Below are 22,953 nucleotides of genomic sequence, written 5' to 3' on the forward strand. Positions count from 1 at the left end.
CTTGCATGGAGCTGGCCGTTTAAACAGAAAAACAGGGGTAAAAAAAAAAAAAAAGGAAATATACCCACCCCCAAACGTGCCTCCCCAGCGCCGCAGGGAGCCAACAGACACGCTGGAGTTTAACAAACAGCAATACTCTTCGCGCTCCTGAAAAGCAGAGCTGGACGCTCTCCGTGGTGCTGAAACGCTTCGCAGCAGCCGCTGTCCGTGGTATCTCCAGCCCCTCGCTCCAATTTCCCCTGGGGCTCTCCCTCCGCGCCCCTGTTCCCCGCCTCCCCTTAACATCTGGATTATTTTTTTCAATAGAGCTTTCTGGTTTTGTAAGTGCCAATTTGAAACATTTTTGCCCCCATAACTCGTGGACTACAAAGCACAAGGACCTGAAAAATGTACAGCTTCAATACTCTTCGACTCTACCTTTGGGAGACCATTGTATTCTTCAGGTATGCAATTTTCTACTGACCACATCGCTCTGATGGAAATGGGGGGAAGGAGTACGGAGACTGCCTCTGTCCGTGGTCCCAACATTTTGGGGAAAAGGGTGCCGTATTCCCTGCAATCGGGTCCTTCCATCCCCCCCATCTCCTTTCTCCCCACCTCCCGCCCCCCGCCACCCCCCACCCCCCACCCCGCAGGGTGTCTGGCTTGTGCGTGAAGGTCTGAGACAGTCGCTGTTCTGGCAGCTGTTTGCCTGTTTCTTGCGGTTTGTTTGTCCTTCTGCCTGCTACACCCCCCACCACTGGTCCCCAGCCCCACTGCATGTTGGCTTTCACTTGGCTGAGGACTTTAAGGGGAAGCTTTAGGAGTTACTCAGTTTAATTAGGACTGCATTCTCCCTAACCGCAGTGCCGAAAACCTCAGCTTTCCCGTCTGGGAGCCAAGTGACAACTAGCGGTGACGGGGAAGGTTGCATTCAAACTCGCTGGACACAGAGCATTTCATTTTCTCTCCTTTTTTGCTGTTGTTTTCTTTTTCTGCTAGGAGGGTGGGGGAATTACTAAGGCTTAGTAACTTGGAAACAATAGTGTTATAACCTCAGTTTGTAAAGGCTTGAACTTGGGTACAGAGTGGATCTCTTTAGGAACATACTGGGAAACATTTCCCTTCTGAAACTTTGACTGCCTCCTTTCCCCCACTCACCTTTCCAAACTCCGTTAGCTGCAGATCCTGAACTGATGAGCAATTCTTGTTTGTTTTGTTTTTAAATCTATGCTTTTACCTGACTCAGCAGCTGAGTTTTCCCATCCACTTCTCTCAGGTTAAAATTTTCTGCCTGAAAGCTTGGCATTCTTATGTTAGTAGAAGTGAAAAGTGAAAAATCACCTCTTCAAGAAGCATTGAAATAGATAGTCCTTTTGTAAGTGGGTGAATCATACCATCTTCAGAGATGGTTATGATAAATTCCACTTATATGAATTGAAAAAAATTATTATTCTTCCATGACATGCAGGGATCATTAATCTTCCTCATTTTAGATGCCTGTCTCTCATAGTTTACTGTGGCATTGAGTTAACAGTCATTTGAAAACCCCACTCCAAATTGTTTTTTAAAATAAGTGATCACCAAATATTATCCTCTCCCAACATAAAACAGCAAATAATTTTTGTTTTATTACATTTCACAGGAATTGCTGGTTTGACTAATCTGTTGTTTGGTTTATTAAATGAATGACACCTCCCTTCAAATTGTAAGTTTCTATAGTTCAGCCTATTTTCATGCCTTTCTCTTGAGATGAAGAAAAGGCATGCCCCCTTCTTTGAGATGCCCAATGCTAAAGCTTCTAATCTCCAGTTCACATAATTATTTCGTAGGCCACAGAGTCCTGACCACAGATCAGAATGCAAATAGTCAGAGAGTCAGACAGAAGGAAAAAGCACAACAACCCAGGGCCTTGTGAAATGTATCAAAACATGGCTACGTTACGGGGGAAAGGTCAGGAAGCATTGTATTAATAATATCAGATCCTTTCTACCCTGAATATTTAATAGAACTACAAAATGTATGGAGGTTGGGCACTTTGTAACATTTGTATGCAAATTGATTCTCTGTTTGGTTTACAGGAGACAGAACTGAACCAGAGAGATTAAAGAGCAAATTAATAGGACCAAGCACATCTTTCTCCCCCCACACACTCTCTTTTTCTTGATGAACAGTATGCAATGCTTGATTTGCCTCTCCCAGACACTGTCTTTCACAAAAGGGAGACTCAATCTAAAAGGTCTGCATTGTAGTCATTTTGATAAGGTTATGAATCCACTGTGTTAATTCTTCAACTAAGCTGGTGGTGGCCTATCAGGAAACATTATTCTATATCTCTTTCCCTTATGGTGTGAACACACACATGAGCTACAATGGATATGGGATATAATTCCATGTGTTTATAAGGAAAGAAGAGTTATAACTATGGAGAGCTGGAAAGGTGGTGGTACCACTGCACTTTCAAAATATAGGAATGGCTACTTCGTTAGGAGAGTAAATGTTCATTTTTAAAACATAATGCAAATAATGATTGAACTCAGGAAATTCAGCAATTTTTCAGTAAGTAAAAAAGATAACAAGGAAGTAAAGTAAGTAGATTATATTTGTTCAATTGGTATTTTCATTTCTAACTCACTCATTTTTTAAATTCTAGGTGAAAATACAGAAGCATTAGAATGTGAGGGCTTATTAGAATGTATGTGGGGGTAAATGGAGGCTGGCAGCTCTCTAGCAGGTTCCATGTGAATAACCCCTTCTTCCCCAAGGGAAGGGCACTATGTTGGAATGGCCAATCCAATTATCTCAGGCACCCAGATACTCCTTAGAATAAATGATGGCAGCTGCTCACCTTGTTGGGGAAATGGGGGACTAGGAACAGCTATCAATAACAGACGTGTGCTGCATCAGCACGTAACCAGTGAAATGGCAATAACAACATCAAAACAAACAAACAAAAACAACAATCGAGTGAATGAGGCAGAAATCCCATATGGTACCAATGCAGAGGAGGAACTGAGGCCTCAGAAAGGGAGACACGGGGTCCTGGAAGAAAAAAAGTATTGCGTGCTCATCAACTGTGTCTTCTAAGATCGGGTGATTTAGCTGAAGTTCCTGATCCAATATTTCAAAAACCTAGGCTTCTAAAATTCTGTAAGTGGCATTCTGGGAGTCAATAACCTAACTGTTTTCCTTTATTTTCAGTTGAGAATGGGGTCTTATATCCAGACTGGTCAAAAATGGTAGGCAATTTTGTTTTTAACGGTAGAAGCATGTTTCTTTCAAATGTCCTTTCAAGCCAAAGGCAACGTGGCTTTGATCCCCAGAGCCCCAACAGAGGCTTATGTCTGAGACTGGCCCAATGTAACCCCAAAATTCTTTTGCCTTCTGGGCAACTCAAACAGACCCATGTTTCTCAAGTTCTGCACTATTGACACTTTGAACTGTGTAATTCTTTGTTATGGAAGTTGTTCTGGGCATTGCGGGATGTTTAGCAGCATCCCTGGTGCTATTAGCACTCCTCCCTGAGTCATGACCATCAAAAAATGTCTCCAGACATTGCCAAATATACATCCTTGGCAGAGGGGAGACAAAATTGTCCAAGGTTTCAAAGCACAGTACAGAGTGACCAAATTTTTAGTCAGCTGTTCCAACGTGCTAATTATAATGAAGAGGAAAGTCTAGCTTCCTTGAGAAAATGCCCCTCATGAAATACACAAAGAAGCCTGATGAAGTAAAAGGGGACATAACATGTGCTTGAGAAGGGAATAAAAGCAGGGAGATAAACCAGATCTAATCCCTGGGTGGTTTTCCCAAAAGATGATCAGCTTTTCTTTAATGTGCTACCTCCATCTTCCATCCCAGTAGATGCTTCCTTGCACTGGGTTTTGTACTGAATATGCCACTCAACTGATAACAAAGGTCACCAAAACCTTGAAGGGAAGATGTTTCTATCCACATTAGGGTCAAAAGGAAAATGGCAAATACATTGTTCCATATCTCAGTTGGAAAAAAAAAAAAAAAAACACCTACGCAGTTGAGGTAAATGGGCTTTTGCTTGAAGTGGCTCCTGTGGCTTCTCCATCTCCAAGCTTGTCAAGAAGGGCAGATGACTGTCTTGATCTTTTCCTTCTGGAAGGAGAGTTGTACTCTACCTTGAATCTTACCTGCTGCATTTTGGCACGCAGAACGTGTCTAGGAGTTTCTGAAATGAGTCAAGGACTTTTCCCCAAGGAATGAAGCCCCTTGGGCAAGTTTGTATTAGCATCAAATTGTCAATCAGTCTACTACCATTTTGGTCTTAGAAACTTAAGAAAGAGAAAAGAAAATGTCATGTTTTTGCTCCTGAAGGACAGGTTGGACAGGGAACCTAAGCTGGTAAATGGGCTTATGAATCAGCACATGACTTCTGCATATTTGCCAAATTGATAATGACCTAAGCAGAGGATATTTAGGAAATTGTTTTCTTTAGATTGCCTTAAGAAAGAGGTTATGGCCATGTGGTGCAGTGGAAAGAGAAGCTGGGTTATGATTTGAGAACTCCTGCCTCTAGAGTCCACTCTGCTTCTATCCCATAGCATGGCCATAACAACTCTCCTCCTCTACTGGGGACTCAATTTTCTTACCAGTCAACTCAAATGACTGTATCGGACACTTCTACACTGTCTCCAGCCCCTGATGAGATCTTTGTCAAAGGCAGGAGCCCATACCCACAAAGGTCCAGGATGAATTGGCTTCAGTGGTGACACTGCCTTCATTTCTACACCAGGAACTTGTTTATCATGTGCTTATGTGTCCAGTCCAAAACTAAGCACTCTGCAGGGACAGATGCCACAGTCCCCGTCCTTGCACAAAGGGTGGACACTTCTCCCTTTAAAGGTACATTAAAATATTTTTTTTCCTTCTTCAGAGGACCTACAGAGCTCCCTTCCAGGCAACCTATGTGCGCATCCTGAAACAACATCACATTTATGTGGGCATCATTAACTTTATTTCCTTCATCAGCTGGCAGAAGCCAGCATGATTTTTAAGATGAATGGCACTATCTCCCTGCCTGGCCATCTTAACACTATTCTGCAGGTTGCTTTAAACAAAGAGGCTTTGGGCCGGGCGCGGTGGCTCAAGCCTGTAATCCCAGCACTTTGGGAGGCCAAGGCGGGTGGATCACGAGGTCGAGAGATCGAGACCATTCTGGTCAACATGGTGAAACCCCGTCTCTACTAAAAATACAAAAAACTAGCTGGGCATGGTGGCGCGTGCCTGTAATCCCAGCTACTTAGGAGGCTGAGGCAGGAGAATTGCCTGAGCCCAGGAGGCGGAGGTTGCGGTGAGCCGAGATCGCGCCATTGCACTCCAGCCTGGGCAACAAGAGCGAAACTCCGTCTCAAAAAAAAAACAAACAAACAAACAAAAAACAAAACAAAACAAAAAAAAAAAACAAAGAGGCTTTGGCCTAAAGGGCAGGAGACCTGGGATCTGGAATTTAGCTAGTGGCATGACCTTGAGAGGGTTCTATGATCTTTCTAGCCCTCAGTTTCCTCAGCTGTAAAATGAAGAGATTTGGCCAATCATGTTCTGAAATCCCTTTGAGCTGTGCCAGTTTAGGATATATTCTCCTGATCTCTTCCATGATAGCACAGCTTTGGTTACAACTATTGCAGTATAGCCACATCGAGGTATAGTCACATGGAGGTATAGTCAGGCTCAAAGGTCTGAAAGAATTGAAGGCCTTACTAAGCAATTCACTTTTTGAAGAGTTATCCTGACCTGAACACAATTATTGACAGATCCTATAAGTATGTCAGTTTCTTCAGGAAATGTTTATTATGATGAGAAAACATGAGGCCTGATCACCATAATCACAGATCTGAGGAACAGCATGAGAAAGAGACCAAACATTTCTATACTTTTTATCAATGATTCCGTTTGGTTCTTTTTTTGCCTCATAAAGCCTATGATTTAAAAAAAAAATTGTTTACCAGATACCATTCATCGTTAACATGTTTTTCCCATCTTTAGTAATCAAAGGTATATGTAACTGCCAGAAATACTAAATACCATGGGATGAGTAATGTCGCCACACTGAACTGACCTAAGAAAACACAAAAGTAAAGATATGTGATTCTTTTTAGTTAATCCAGAGAGCCTTGCCAGAAGTAAATACGCAATTTGTTAGAGCCTTTGAAATGTTTAAAATGCACTCTGAGTCCTCATTACTATTTCATGAATCTCCTATGTACCCAGGGACCCCATATTGGGAAACATTAGATTTGATTTATTCTATATAGCTCCAAGAGAAGAATCGGAGTAAATTCATAGATTTTTTTAATGCACGCATACAAATTCTGACTCAATGAAAGTCAGAATTTTCTGGTAGCTCTTTCCAATGGTACTGTGGGTTGCCTTAATGGTAGCGATGGTGACTGTTAGTGGAAGTGTGCAAGCAGAGACTGGATGTCCACCTCCCAGGAAAGACATAGAAGAAATTCAAGCTTCTTTTACAAATTGAGATTTGTAATTTGCAATTCTACATTCCCTCCTTCCCTGATTCCCAAATTGCCATCTAATCTTTGTAAGCTCTTTGAATCATGACATGAAAACCACTAACTGGGATCTTTTTCTTAAGAATGTATTGGATAATCAATAAATTGGACAATGAACATACAAACACTATGCAACAAAGAATTATTAAAAGGAAATCACCTTGGTTATATAAAAGCCTGATTTTAAGAAATGAGAAGAGCCTCAGAATAAGACAGAAAAAACTATCAGAAAATGCATTTGTCCACGGACAAGGCCACAGGCACCAATGGTGTTCACAGGACTGACGGCCTCTCAGCCTTGAACTCCAGCTGTCTCCCTGAACCAACTCCCTGTAAAGCCTAACACACAAAATGAAAACACCATACAGCCAGACAGAAAATTTTTTGGAAAGCACATTAGAAGGAAACAATGCCCAGAGATGCTGGGGAGGGGGCTAATCCACACAGTGCCTATGGTTTGTAATGCAAGCTCTTATGAGAGGTGCTGAGGCCCCCAAAGCTTTTGAAACTCCTGACAAAGGATCCCTTTGTGGTTTTCTGAAGTTGATATTGTCCGAGTCTCCTGAGGCTAATTCAGTGCAATTAGATTACCACTCTCTGCCTTTGAATTGGGCTGTTTTTCAGTGTCTGTTGCTAAATTAGTTTACCGTCTTAACAGGGAGCTGCCGACAATCATTAATCCCAGCCGTGAAATGGGCAGCAGCTCTGGGCAGCATGATCTCTTGCCTCCTATTCGGGGCAACTCAGAGGTACAAGGAGAACAAGACCCTGCTCCCTTTCTCACAAGTACATTCTCAGCTCTTCCACCTGTTCACCCCCAGAGAATCACACTTTCTTTCAGAGTGTCTTGAGTATCAACAGAAACATGGAATCTTGGGGTAGGAAGGATTCTTATCTCTAGAATTCAATGGCTGTTAAAGTCAGTCAGCTGTAAGGGACTTGCCAAAAAGACAGATTCCCAAAAATCTGTTAAGAGGATAGATCTTATATTAAGTATTCTTACTGTAAATAACAACAATAATAATAATAAACAAAAGAGCAAGAGGAAACATTTTGGGGTGATGGATAGGCTTATGGCATAGATTGTGGTGACAGTTTCATGTGTATATACTTGTCTCTAAACTCATCGACTCCTAAATATGTACAGCTTTTTGTATGTGAATCACACCTCAATAAAGTGGTTTTACAAATTAAATGAAATAAAATACAGATTCTCAAGATCATGTCAAACTACTGAAACAGAATCTCTTAGAATGAGGACTCAGAAACCCATAATGTAAACAAGACTCTAATTCCATGCTTCAAACTTCAGTGTGTAGAATTACCTGAGGATTTCCTAAGATGCAGATTCTGACTCAGGAGGTCTGGGTTAGGTCTAAGTGTCTGCATTTCTTTTTTTTTTTTTTTTTTTTTTTTTTTGAGACGGAGTTTCGCTCTTGTTACCCAGGCTGGAGTGCAATGGCGCGATCTCGGCTCACCGCAACCTCCGCCTCCTGGGCTCAGGCAATTCTCCTGCCTCAGCCTCCTGAGTAGCTGGGATTACAGGCACGTGCCACCATGCCCAGCTAATTTTTTGCACTTTTAGTAGAGATGGGGTTTCACCACGTTGACCAAGATGGTCTCGATCTCTCGACCTCGTGATCCACCCGCCTCGGCCTCCCAAAGTGCTGGGATTACAGGCTTGAGCCACCGCGCCCGGCCAAGTGTCTGCATTTCTAAAGCTCCCAGAAGACTGATGCTGCTGCTTCCTTGACCCAAAGGTTTGCACAGCAAGGCTCTAGATTATTCTGACTGAGACCCCCTGACATAGATCAACCCTTTTATTTTGCAGATGTGGAGGGGATAACTTCCTCAAGTTTATAGAGTGGGTGACAGAGCTCCCAAAGCTATACATAGTCCCCAAACTTACTCCCCTACATGTCATCTATAAAGATGATACATATACCCTAACTTTGCCACCACACTTTCTTTCCTTCAATCCTCTCACACTCTGTCCTTTCTCATAAACACACTCACCCTTCAAGAGGGTTCCTCAGGGAGCTATCCCTATCCCCAAATGGCGTCCTGATCTCTAAAGTCCTGGTGCACCAAAAGCTCTCATTCACACAGCTGTGAATTCTATGTGATGCTAGATAAAGAGAGCGGGTACCCAGGCAATGGGTTTTAAATCCTGGCCCTGGGACACAGCAATGAGAGTGTCAGGATTGATAAAGGAGGTGAATCAAGATGGTCAGAAGGAGAGGGTATGTGGTTTCTTTCTCCAAAAATGATGTCACTTACCAGCCGTCCGGTGTACATTGTACTCTCAACCTTGCATAGCTGGAGGCTTGCTTAGGACTCTCAGATGTTCAGAGACTACTGCCACATTCTACCACCTGTGTGACCTCAGGACCATGTTCTTCCTTTTTCTCTATCCCTTTAACCTGTCAGCCTTTTCACAAATTACGTTAGTACTTTATACACCAAATAGTGCAACTGCTATGATCTTCAGCCTTTTGAGAGCTGCGTGTTTATTGTTGTGTGCTCAGTTCTGCAACATACTCCAGCTCCAGAGGAATGCGGCAAGGCTGCTGCAACACTGGCTGCCAAGAGAGATTTGCAGTACTGTCCTATAAAAAGCATGTTACAGCTTATAACATGTTTTATATCCATGATCCCATATGAGCTGCCCAATCACCTTAAAAATTAAATACAGGACAATGGTTTGTATCCCCATTTTAAAGCTGAGAAAACTGAGACTTAAAGAAAAAAGGTGGTTTGCCTTTTGGTAACAGCAGGTGACCATGCTGTTATTCTCAGAGGAAAACTAGGATCCACATACAGATCTCCTTGCCCCTCGCTCACCATACTGATATTTAGAGATAGACAGATAGAAATATATTCATGAAGCCCCTTTGAGCTGGTACAGCTATCAGTCTAATAACCCTCCCCCTCCACCCATAGATAACAGGGATGAAAAGAAACCTAGAAAAAAAGAGCTGAGAATTTTTCATCAGGACTTTGGTTTGACACAGCCTTATTCTTCCTACTCTTGGCCAGATAGGCATTTATTTCTCTGCTCTTGATTACGTTTAATTTTACAATGTATGCATACATTATCTTTTTCAGAAATTCTAATACTATACCTAAGCCTGAGATCCCCTTTGATAAAGACCTCTAGGTCCCTTTCAACTGTTATCCTTCTTGATAATTTTTTAATTCATATATATATATATATATATATATATATATATATATATATCTCATATACATTTCATACACACATGTATATAACTGTTGAAATATACAATTATTCCATGGAATCGTATTTTCTATATAATTTGAAATTTGTTTTGTTGACATATTAACATGTCTCAAGAAGCCTTACTTGTTGAAGCATACAGTTCTACTTCATTCTTTTAACCACTGCAGAGCATTTTATGTTATGGATGTCTCATTGTTTTCTAGCCATCCTCTATTGGTGAACACTTATACTTTTTCTAATTTTCCCACTGCAGTGAGTGCTGCAATAATTACAGTGTACCTACATCTTTATGAACACATGTGGTATTTCTCCAGGTAGATAATAAGAACAAGAAATGGAATTGCTGGGGCACAGAGCAAATCCATCTTATATGTTAAGAGATACTGCAAACAGATATTCCTTTCTTCCTGAGCCTTCTCTTCTGCCTTCCCTCATGATGCCCCATCTCAGCCCCAACTTCAACAACTTATTAAAAATAATCATTAGTATTTACTGAGTGTTTATTGAATGCTAGACACTATGTTAACAACATCACATACCCCATCTCATAATTCTAAAATAAAAATACTATTATGTTCTATTATAAAAGTACTATTCTTATCTCCACTTTACAGGTGACAAAACTGATATGTAAAGAGGCTATGTAACTTGCCCAAGGTAAGACAACTAGTAAAAGGCAGAGCTAGGATTCAAGATTGGGTGTGACTGTAGAAAACCCTGCTTTCACCATTACCCTGCCACTATTACGCTAAGAATGAACTAGGAAGGAGGAAGGAGGAGACTCAACTCCTCATCTCTCATAAGAGAGATGAAAGATATGAATTCACCTCTCTAGAAAATCAAGAGCTAATCTCTTGCAGGTGGTTCTGGATAGTTGAAAAGTTATTAACATACATCTATAAGTAGATAAGAGCTCTCAATCTCTATCCTTGACATAAAAGAGAAATTGCACTCACCTCCATCATAAAGTGTGTGGTTAGAGCTCTGTCAAGGGGTAGAGACAGTCAGCTACTGGGGGTTCTTTCTTCTTTGACCCACCTGCCTTGTAACCAAGATCATTTCATTGAGAAAGCCATCTGGGATTGTGGGAGAGAATTTCTGACTGAGTCATGAGGTCAGAAAGAAGGGCAGCATAATTGCTGGCCCAGGAACAGAATTTTTTAAAATCTTGGTCCTTATACTCAAACCAAAGACATTTTTAATTGCATTCTCTAACCCCCAGAAACACAGGAAAATCCCGTCTCCCTTATCTTCTGTATGTGCTCAACCTCAAGCACTAAAGGTCTCACCTCATGCCCCAGATTTGCCACTCCCAAAGAAAGCCTTCAAAGTAGGTTTCTCATAACATCTCTAGGCCAGAAAACCACATCCAGCCCAGATGAGTCAGGGAGAGCAGAAAGGGCCAGCCCTCCTTAATAGCCATCAGCATCACACCTGACACGGCTGTGGGAAATCCAGACAATGGGGTCTCAGACACCTGTTTCCAATAGCTCTCTGAGTGACAACAGAGACATTTTCCAATGTGTCCCTACCAGCCCTATTGCTACTAGGGGAAAAGAATACAGTAGAAATAAAATCTCTTACTATCAACTTTTTTTTTCTTTTTTTTTTTTCCTTTTCTTTTTTTTTTTTTTGAGACAGAGTTTCGCTCTTGTCACCCAGGCTGGAGTGCAATGGTGCGATCTTGGCTCACCGCAACCTCCGACTCCTGGGTTCAAGCAATTCTCCTGCCTTAGCCTCTCGAGTAGCTGGGACTACAGGCATGCGCCACCATGCCCAAGCTAATTTTTGTATTTTTAGTAGAGATGGGGTTTCACCATGTTGACCAGATGGTCTCGATCTCTTGACCTTGCGATCCACCCGCCTCGGCCTCCCAAAGTGCTGGGATTATAGGTGTGAGCCACTGCGCCTGGCCAATATCAACTCTTTTTTTTTTTTTTTTTTTTTTTTTTTTTTTTTTTTTTATTGCATTTTAGGTTTGGGGGTACATGTGATAAACATGCAAGATTGTTGCATAGGTACACACATGGCAGTGTGCTTTGCTTCCTTCCGTCCCCTCACCTGTATCTGTCATTTCTCCCCATGCTATCTCTTCCCACCTCCCCACCCCCCCGCCCCTCCCCCATTTCCCCCCAACGGATCCCAGTGTGTAGTGCTCCCCTCCCTGTGTCCATGTGTTCTCATTGTTCAACACCCGCCTATGAGAGAGAATATACGGTGTTTGATTTTCTGCTCTTGTGTCAGTTTGCTGAGAATAATGGTTTCCAGGTTCATCCATGTCCCTACAAAGGACGTGAACTCATCGTTTTTGATGGCTGCATAATATTCCATGGTGTATATGTACCACATTTTCCCTATCCAGTCTATCATCGTTGGGCATTTGAGTTGGTTCCAGGTCTTTGCTATTGTAAACAGTGCTGCAATGAACATTCGTGTGCACGTGTCCTTGTAGTAGAATGATTTATAATCCTTTGGATATATACCCAGTAATGGGATTGCTGGGTCAAATGGGATTTCTATTTTTAGGTCCTTGAGGAATCGCCACACTGTCTTCCACAATGGTTGAATTAATTTACATTCCCACCAACAGTGTAAAAGTGTTCCTATTTCTCCACATCCTCTCCAGCATCTGTTGTTTCCCGATTTTTTAATGATCGCCATTCTAACTGGTGTGAGATGGTATCTCAATGTGGTTTTGATTTGCATTTCTCTGATGACCAGTGATGATGAGCATTTTTTCATATGTTTGTTGGCCTCCCGTATGTCTTCTTTTGTAAAGTATCTGTTGATATCCTTTGCCCATTTTTGAATGGGCTTGTTTTTTTCTTGTAGATCTGCTTTAGTTCTTTGTAAATTCTGGATATCAGCCCCTTGTCAGATGGGTAGATTGCAAAAATTTTTTCCCATTCTGTTGGTTGCCAATTCACTCTACTGACTGTTTCTTTTGCCGTGCAGAAGCTGTGAAGTTTGATTAGGTCCCATTTGTCTATTTTGGCTTTTGTTGCCATTGCTTTTGGCGTTTTGGTCATGAAGTCCTTGCCTACACCTATGTCCTGAATGGTTTTGCCTAGATTTTCTTCTAAGGTTTTTATGGTATTAGGTCTGATGTTTAAGTCTTTAATCCATCTGGAGTTAATTTTGGTGTAAGGTGTCAGGAAGGGGTCCTGTTTCTGCTTTCTGCACATGGCTAGCCAGTTTTCCCAACACCATTTATTAAACAGGGAATCCTTTCCCCATTGCTTGTTTTTGTCAGGTTTGTCGAAGATCAGATGGTTGTGGGTATGTTGTATTTCCTGTGAGGCCTCTGTTCTGTTCCATTGGTCTATATCTCTGTTTTGGTACCAGTACCATGCTGTTTTGATTACTGTAGCCTTGTAGTATAATTTGAAGTCCGGTAGTGTGATGCCTCCTGCTTTGTTCTTTTTGCTTAGAATTGACTTGGCTATGCGGGCTCTCTTTTGGTTCCATATGAAGTTTAAGGTGTTTTTCTCCAGTTCTGTGAAGAAGGTCATTGGTAGCTTGATGGGAATAGCGTTGAATCTGTAAATTACTTTGGGCAGTATGGCCATTTTCACGATGTTGATTCTTCATAACCATGAACATGGAATGTTTCTCCATCTGTTTGTATCCTCTCGTATTTCGTTGAGCAATGGCTTGTAGTTCTCCTTGAAGAGGTCCTTACGTTCCTTGTTAGTTGTATTCCTAGGTACTTTATTCTCTTTGTAGCAATTGTGAATGGCAATTCGTTCTTGATTTGGCTCTCTTGAAGTCGATTACTGGTGTATAGGAATGCTTGTGATTTTTGCACGTTGATTTTGTATCCTGAGACTTTGCTGAAGTTGTTTATCAGTTTCAGGAGATTTTGGGCTGAGATGATGGGGTCTTCCAGATATACAATCATGTCATCTGCAAATAGAGACAATTTGATTTCCTCCTTTCCAATTTGGATACCCTTTATTTCTTTTTCTTGCCTGATTGCTCTGGCTAGAACTTCCAGTACTATATTGAATAGGAGTGGTGAGAGAGGGCATCCTTGTCTAGTGCCAGATTTCAAAGGGAATGCTTCCAGTTTTTGCCCATTCAGTATGATATTGGCTGTTGGTTTGTCGTAAACAGCTTTTATTGTTTTGAGATACGTTCCATCAATACCTAGTTTATTGAGGGTTTTTAGCATAAGGGGTTGTTGAATTTTGTCAAAAGCCTTCTCTGCATCAATCCAATATCAACTCTTAAAATAGACCTGCTGGTTTGTCATTTTTTTCTTTTGTTTTTAACGTTATAAATATGCATTTGTTGTAAAATATTAAACAGCATAGGGACATATGCTTAAAACTGAAATACATATAAATCTTACTAGGATAAATCACTTAACAGTTTGATATTCGTCCTCCTAAATGATTTTAATAACATAATAATAACAAAAACTTGAGTGCCTCCTATGAGCCTGACACCTTTCTAAAAGCTGGATAGATCTTAACCCATGTAACCTTGAGAACAATCCTATAAATCATATACTATTATTCATTTCATTGTACAGATGAGGTTAAATTGTTTTCCTAGGATCACCCAGCTTGGAAGTGTCGGTGAGGGATTGGAGTCCAGGAACCGTGGCTTCAAAGAGCCTTTAGCTACTGTGCTACTGTAGTAAGTTGCTTCTGTTTTACAAAAATGGGATTATTCTAAACACCATGTTCTGCAACTTCCCTTTAGTCACTCAGCAATACCTCGTCAGTGTGCGTACGGATCCACCTCACTTATTTCTGCAGTTGTGCTGCCCTTCTCTTGAAAATGCCAGGTTTTAATATAATACAAAACTCTTAGCTTGCCACGCACAGCCCTCACTGCTATTTCCAACTCCTTTACCTCACACAAACTGAATTTCAACCCAAAATGGATTTCCCAGGACCCATAAGTAGTACGTCCATAAGTCTCACCTTTGTATTTTAGCTCACGCTGCCCTCTATACTCTCCATGAATCTGGAAAAGCTCCCCCCTCACTCTGCCTTAAAAGACTCATCAAACAGCTCTAGGTTCACACTCGTCTCATTTTGAATCTTGCCTATGTTACTTCCTTCCTGTATGGTCTTGTCAGTTTGTTCAATCTTTCTGAGCCTCAAGGTCCTCATCTTAAAAGACTGAAGATAACAGCTTCACTGATAGATTCATGAATTCCCACTCCAAACACATTTTCCTAGCAGAGCACAATCCCTTAACAAATGATGATTTTTCTCTCCTCTCTGCGATGCTGTCCATGCCTTAAGACCCATCTCTAGCATCACTTCCTCCGTGAATTGTTGCTGGCTTGCCTCTATGCCTAGCCTCAGCTGGGCACTGACTCTCCTTCGTAAATCCTCTTGTAAATAGAGGCATTATCCTTAGCATTCAGTTTGTTTAAAGTGACCTTACATACATTTGGGTGCCCTTCTAGCTTTCCTGTTGCATTGTAAGCCCCTCAAAGATTAGAGCTTAATGAATTTCTTGATGCATGTGAAAAGCAAACAGGAAGAAAAGGGAAACATCTCCTGGTGCTTTCCAGAGTTCTCAGCTTACTCCACTACCCCCTCATAGATAATGTCATCCCAGGGGTTCATGTATATCAGACACTCAGTGTTTGTTAAATCAAATTGCTTTGTCCCAACATGCCTGCTCCCATCCTCCTGCTATTGGTTCTGCAGAAGCCCAGGACCTGAAAGATTCCAACCAACCAACCCTAAAGCACTGCTGTATCACACCATGACCCCTTTCTGCTCCAAGAAATGAGTCACAGTGAGAGTGTGAGCTAGATATGGCAGTGCAGCCCTGGCTCTGTAGCTGTTGCAGTGAGTTGCTTGCTTTACCCTTGCTGTCTTACAGGGCATGCCCAAACTCTGAGCATGCCTCTCAGAAACTTCTGCCTCTCGAAATGTCTGAGCCATTGCAGACAAGGTTGCTCTTTACCATCACCAAGTCCTGCAGAGAAGCCCCTTCCATAAGACAAGGCAAACTCTCTAAAATAATTTTAAATGTGAAGAGATTTTGGACTTTCCTCAGTTAAAGGTAGTTTCCTCAATGTGACCTAAAACATATAGCAGAGAAAAAAAAAAAAAGTCTTCACAGAATCCAAGTAAAAGATTGCATCATGCCCAGAGAGAGGTTGCTTGAATAAGTTTATTGAATACGCCTTGGAATGTAAAAAGCTATACCTACTGAAAAAAGGTGATACGGCCCAGCAAAAGATGTAATGCTCCATGCTGCCTCAAAATCTGACAGCCTAGATATTAGAGCAAGATTTTTTTCTCCCTGTAAATACTGCTCTAACTTTGTAACTAGTCTCAGCTTTTGGTGCCCAAAATGAGATAGAACTATGTAGACTATGGGTCATTCCAGCTGTCATTGCCTAATTCTTAAATTAAGTTGGCTTATTGAAGACCCAGCAGTTAAAAAACTCTGGCTTGGGAATCAGTCATACACATCCTGAAATCCTAGTTATACCACTTGTTCTGTGTATGCCTTGAAGCAAGATTGTTTCTAAAATTGCTAAGCCTCCATTTTCCTCATCTGTTAAATGGGAATGATAATTATCCCTTCCTGACAGATTACCATAGTATTAAAAGGGAAAGGGCATATAGATCATTGGCATTGTATATGGCACACAGCAATTGTACAAAACAGGAAAACCACTCTTACTAAAATTGAGAGTAAGAATAGGTGCAAAAAGTTGGATAGGTGCAAAGTATTATACAAACATACAAAAGAGCCTGATTAACTCTGTCTGGAGGTGGGAGATCGTATAAATTGAAGACATTTCACAGGACTAAGGACAATTAAACTGGGCCATAAAGAATGACTAACTTATCAGGTAGGCAAAGAGTATCAGGAGAGTGAGGCAAACACAGGAGAAAGGCTTACGGAACAGTTAAGCTGAATGACGTTGAGTTCAAGGCCACTGGGTAGGCTAGGGATCCACCCTGTTAGGTTGACACAGCCCAGTTCTGCGCTGTCCTATTCTCTCCCAGTGGGCTTTCTATCACTTAGAAGCCCATTTGAGAGGGGATAATATGTTCAGCATCCAAAAAATATTTATTAATTCCTATGATAAGCAGCGGTTGTTCTAAGTTCTGTGGATAGATATATTGATGAACAGAAGAGTCATGGTCCCTGCTCTAACACACCTTAACTTCTAATGGGGGGATACAAACAAATAAACAAATTGGGAAACTACAGAATTGCAAGACCTAATAAGTGCTATAAACCCAATAAAGCAGGAGAGTGTGCCAGAGAACACTCTCCCATCAAGTCCACTGTCAGGAAGCCTACACTTTCATACATGTCCATTATCTCACTTAAGCCTTATATGATATAAGATGGGCAGCTTGGAGCGGACTGTTTCTTCTCATAGTTGAAACTGAAATCTTGAGAGGAAAAAATGATTCATTCAAAGTCCCATGGCCAGTTAGTACCATGGGCAGGCAGCCTCATTCCATGCAGAAAAGTCAAAAATGGCCAGGATGAATGACTATAAGGAATGGAGAGAGAAGGGAAGGCAAATAGTAAAACAGTCTGTAGAGTGGGATCCCATTTTTATCTTTTATATGTATTAATGTTTTCATATGGGGAAAAAATTCTACAGAAATGGACTGAAAACTGTTTATAGTTGTTATTATCTCTTGAGAACGAGACCATGGGGAACTTTTATTTCCTGCATTAAATATTCCTGTAACACTTGAATGTTTTACAATCATATATGCTACTTTTGAAAAGCTGGAAAAAAATTTTTTAATAAAGAGGATGCCAGAGAACATGGGCATTCAATCAAACTTAGAGCCCACCTTAACAGAAGACAACCTGTACCAGGTAGGAAAGAAAGACATTTGGAGACAACCAAACCAGTGCCGTGCTACTGTGTTTTCTCTAAGTGAAAAAAAAACCAGCCTAGAGGCTGAAACTATTTGGTGTATTTAGAAGAATTTTCTGAACAAATGGAAGTTGGTTTTTCCACAGAAGTCCTTGTGCTGGAAGCAAATGCTACTGGAAAATGAAAGGCTAGAGTTATATTACAGAATTGGGTGCTCAGAACAACATGATGGATGGTACATACCCTCATCATGGTGACTGGAGCCCTACCCAGTTCACTGTGCAATTTCATAAAATACTCCTACACATGACAAAAAATAAGTTAGATGGAAAGAATTAAATGTCCCAATTCCTTCAGTTCCCAGGGAGGAACTGTGGCCAGAGGGAAAGAGATTTGTCCAAAGTTGATAGTAAATTAATGTCCAGCCCAGACAAGAACTGAGAATTCCAAGTCTCTTATCACCATGGTAACTTTCCCTAAAATCAAATCAGAGTTCCACCAGTAGTGTACAAGATACACTATCATGGTACAGAATAATTGTCTCTTATTTTATTTTACTAGGGACCAGAATTTATCAATTCCATTATGATATTGATAAATTTTAAGACTAAAAATCAAACTAAAAGTAAATAACAGTACATAAATTGGGCATAACTCATGAGATTATATGCAAGTGATTTTGGTTTGGAGAATACAGTACTCTATCGTCATTTAGACACTATCTTGGAGAAAATGGAAAATATCAGAAGGACTTCTTAAACTGGATCAGTTCTGAGGAAGGCCTAACTTTACTTTTAAGTTCCAAACAGCTTCTTCTCAGGGTGAGTCATGAACATGGTCTGCAATTTGAATTCAAATAGTTGGAGAAAAGATGGTGCATTTGGGACATATTCAGCAGGTAGAGCACAATTGAGATCAAGTCAACTTTTGTGTAATTTGCCGAGTATCTATTTGAGCTATATTCATGGTTTTCTTTTCCGTCCTTTTGTTAGAATGACATCTGTGACTCTCAACTCTTCTCCTTATGGACAGAAATTCCTCCAAATAATATTTACAATTAATAATACTAGCAAATATGAATAACATATATTTAGAACCTACTATATGCCAGAAACTTTCCTTAAAACTTGATATATGTTAGCTATTTCATAGCAACCCTATGAAGAAAGTACTATGATCGTTTCCAGTTTGTAAACAAAGGGACTAAGGCCGTGGTCTTACCTACCTAGGACCCCTTTAGGGCACCTTGGCAATTCAAGTTCAAAGTCTTCATATGGAGAAAGACAATGGACAAACCCCTCCAAAGATGTAGTGGAGAAGGATGGAGAAAGTAGACAGAGATTCTGAGGAGGAAAATTGAGGGGTTCACCCCCAAATCACAGCCACAATGGGAAGAGCTTGACAACACACTTCCTCTTCAACTCTTCTACCCAGAGCCCTGATTTCCTTTCCATGTATCATTAAGGCAGGCATCCCCAAACTATGGCCTGCTGGCCACATGCGGCCCCCTGAGGCCATTTATCTGGCCCCCTGCCGCACTTCAGGAAGGGGGACCTCTTTCATTGGTGGTCAGTGAGAAGAGCACAGTATGTGGCGGCCCTCCAACGGTCTGAGGGACAGTGAACTGGCCCCCTGTGTAAAAAGTTTGGGGATGCCTGCATTAAGGGATTAAGAAGAAACCAAAGAGAAGAAAGAGTATTGAGCAAGAAATAAAATGAACAATTAACAAAAGCAACAACAAAGTGGAGAGAAATATGGAGATAAGAAGAATAATAAATAGGGAAGAGCACTCAACTTGGGTCTACTCTGGGTTCCACCAAGGACTCACTCTGTGAATCGCTTTCCCTCTCAGAAATGCATTCTTCTCATCTATAAAATGAATGAGTACACTGTACTAGAGGACTTCTAAGATCTCTCTCAACCATCATTCTAGGATTCAGAAACAAATGAAGGAAAAAGAAAAAGGTAGAGAAACCAGAAGGGGAAAAGAATGTAGGAGGGAAGAAGCAAAGGTTAAGGAGTAAAGATAACAGGAGGAGAAAACAAGAGGAGAGAGAAAGGAAGACATTTTCCAAAGCAGTTGGAATCTGCTTACCCTGTTGAAAGAAGAGGAAGGGTCATCACACCAAGAATTCCAACAATATATGCTTTCTCTTCATGCAGTTAACTCCATGTTCCTGCTGGTGGGACCCATGACTGATGCTGGTAGGAGCCTAGGCTGATGTCTACAGAACAGAGGCCTGAATGGATCCCTGGGAGGAGGCAGGATGCTGCCTTGTTCTCATAGCCCAGGAAGGAAGGCTGCTGAGAGAGCCCTCAGAGACATAACCATCATCCACCTCTTCCTCCTCCAGGCCAGATAATGGATAAAAATTATTAGCATATTCCCAAGCTCTGGGGAAAGTCCTAGGGAAATGACTAGAGAATTTGCCCAAGGGAGCCACATCTGCAACATTACAGCATTGTGCTTGCTGGAAAGTATCCTGGGAATCATCAAAAGGAGAAAATCCCAGGCAAGAAAGAGACCTTCCAAGGTCATCTTCTCCATCCCCTGTCTCTGAGCATCCCTTTCCTGATTGCCCACGGGCTGAAATCCGAACCAAAAGATTTAGCACAGAATGACACTCAGTCCTATCAGCCAATCTTTTCAGAAATATCTGACCCTTCCCAGGCCTCGAGACCTTTGTAGACAAAGACAGTGCCTCCAATTGGTTGAACTCTTTAATGTACATGGCACAGTGCTGGGCATATAGTGGGCTCCTTAAACCCATCTGATATTTGATCCATAGGGTGACATGGTTCTAACCTTTCTCCCAATAATGTCTCTTCTATTGCTTAACATTTCAGTCTAAACATTCTTCCTTTTGTTCATTCCATTGCCCCTGTTTTAAAGTCCAATCTGTCATTTGCCTGAGGGGACAGAAATTAGCATGTACCTGCTGCTGCAGAAGTGAAGTAAAGTACTCACCCAGGAGGTGACCTCTCGAAGACTAAAATTTTCCCCAATGAAGAAGTGAGTAGACAGCGTCACCAAATAAATGAGAGCCACAGATGCAAATAGAAAGATCGTAGATAATTCTTCACTTAACATATAAAGAGCAACTTCTGTAAAGCAGCTTCTTGGCTAAACAATTTATCTGTATTTCTTTTGTATGTCTTCCAAAATTAGACCATATTCTCAGTTTACAGACGAAGAAACAGGCGCAGAGAAGTTAACTAACTTTTAAGAACATCCAAATAAGGAATAAAGTCACAGTTCCAGCCAACTCCTCGGCTGTCATTCTTACAGCATGGTACTGAGCAGTCGTTCAGCCTCTCCTTGAATACTTCCAGTGACAAGAAACTCATTATCTACTTAGGCAGCTTATTCCCTTGTTGGGTGGCTCTAATGGTCTAAATATTCTGTCCTCACATCTACCAGGCAGCCACCTTACTCTTTAAAAGTCCTCCAGGCCTTCCCTGGTCAGTGGGCTATAGAAGGTACTCAAACTGTGGAATTAGACCTGGCTCCATTGCTGCCCTTCCACTTATTAACCACGTAACTTTCAACCAAGTCACTTCTGCCTCTGTGCTTGTGGCATCATCTGTACAATAGGAACAAAAATACATACCTCATACAGTGTTTTGGAGAAATAAATAATATTTGCAAAGCTCAGTGTCTGGAAAATAAAAATACTCAAGAACATTATTTAATTAAGTTGGGTCCCTCTTTTCCCAACAGCCCAACGGACCGATCCCTTCTGCCTAAGGCTTCTCTGAGCCAAACACCCACAGAGTCTTCAATTATTCCTTACAGGTCAATTTCAAGTTTGTTTACCAACCCAATTGTTCCCTTTTGGACCTGCTCCAGCCTGTTAATGTCCCTCTTAAAATGCAGGACCTACAACTAAATGTAATACATTAGCCAAGATCTGAAGTACAGCGCACATCCGGTATTACCTGCATTCCTGACTCTTTCAGTCTTTGTATTTTTCTGAAGTTCTTAAGAATTATTAGGTTAAACTTAGGCTGGCATAGGATTTTACTGCATATTATTTGAACCTTATTTTTATTTGTAATAATTGCTAACATAGTAGGTGGCTTCTCTGTGTCTGACACTGCAGTTCTCACTTGACATGTATTTTCTTACTTTGCCCAACAATTCTAGAAAGCATTCTATTATTACCCTTATTTTACTGATAAGGAAACAGATTTGAAGGTACTAAGTGACTCGCCTAAGATCACACAGCTAATAAATCAGAACCGGCTAACAAACGGCATAATCATATTTGAGTCTACCAGGTTATCCTACCCCTCATTTTGAGTATTTAGGGAAGGCTTCCAAAATGTAAGTACTTTCAGAGATTTAAAAAAATGAATATGACACAAGCAGAAGACATATGCAGGGCAATTTAACAGAGAAGAAAATGCAAAGCACGAAGCGATGTTGGGCTTCTGAACAATCTGTCACTAAGAGCTCTCCTTCTCCCCTCCAGCATGTTCCAGTATCTACAATTTCATGGGCAACGTGAGTCAGTGGAGAAAAAGAGAAAAGGTGGAAGCAGTCACCTCTCTCCTTTTCAGCTTTTACATACTCACCGTTGCCTTCAGCCCTTGCCCCTAGCACGCTGCCTTATGAAGAATTAATTTTCTACGAGAGCCAAGTTGCTGGTCCTGGGGGTTGGGAGGGGCTCCTTTACTCTGGTATGGCCTTTCTACCTTAGAAATATTTCTAGCTTTGACTCAGCAATTTTGCTTCTAGGACATAAACAGAGGTTTGTGACCAAGGGGGTTTTTTGAGCATAATTTATAATAGCTAAAAATTGAAAATAATATAAATGCCCATCAATTGTGGGATAGCAAAATGAATACTAATTTTAAATGGCTGCATATGCCAGCCACACACTGCCATATGCGGTCATTTAAAATTGTGTTTCCAAAGGTTTAATAGCAATAGAAAATGCTCATTTAGAATCTTCAGTCAAGAAAAAAAAAAAAAAAAGAGGAAACATCACTGATTATAATCTGTAGAGGAAAAAAATACCTAGAAGAAATGTAGCAATATGTTAACAGGTAGATATCTAGATAATGGGACTTCCAGGTGGGTTTTAATTTTTTTCCTTGAACCTCATTGTATTTTTCCAATGTGCATTTTTTTTGCTTTAATCATCAGAGTAAAATGTTATTTTTTTTAAGGGTTGAAAGAATCTGGTCTGAAGGCAACCAGCCAGCTTGTGAAAAATAGTTTTTGCCACTGGACATTTTCCATCTGTGCAGCAGCAAATACTACTCCGTTACCATCAGATCATCTTAATCCTATTGATTGAAACGCCAAAGTAATGCTATTAATTTACTACTTAAAAGATAAAGTGCTAAAA

General features: G+C 41.0%; 1 protein-coding gene across 1 annotated transcript in view; it reads left to right on the forward strand.

Annotated features, from left to right (window-relative positions):
- The first annotated feature begins 252 nt into the window (after nucleotides 1-252).
- Nucleotides 253-22,953, forward strand: part of GLRA1 (glycine receptor alpha 1) — a 106,512-nt gene continuing 83,811 nt past the window's right edge. The window contains exon 1 of the mRNA XM_003934049.3: nucleotides 253-443. Coding sequence (XP_003934098.2) covers nucleotides 388-443 — 56 coding nt within the window. The 5' untranslated portion in view covers nucleotides 253-387. The remainder of the gene's footprint in view (nucleotides 444-22,953) is intronic.

This window comes from Saimiri boliviensis, chromosome 1 (assembly GCF_048565385.1).
Source record: "Saimiri boliviensis isolate mSaiBol1 chromosome 1, mSaiBol1.pri, whole genome shotgun sequence".
NCBI lineage: Eukaryota > Metazoa > Chordata > Mammalia > Primates > Cebidae > Saimiri > Saimiri boliviensis.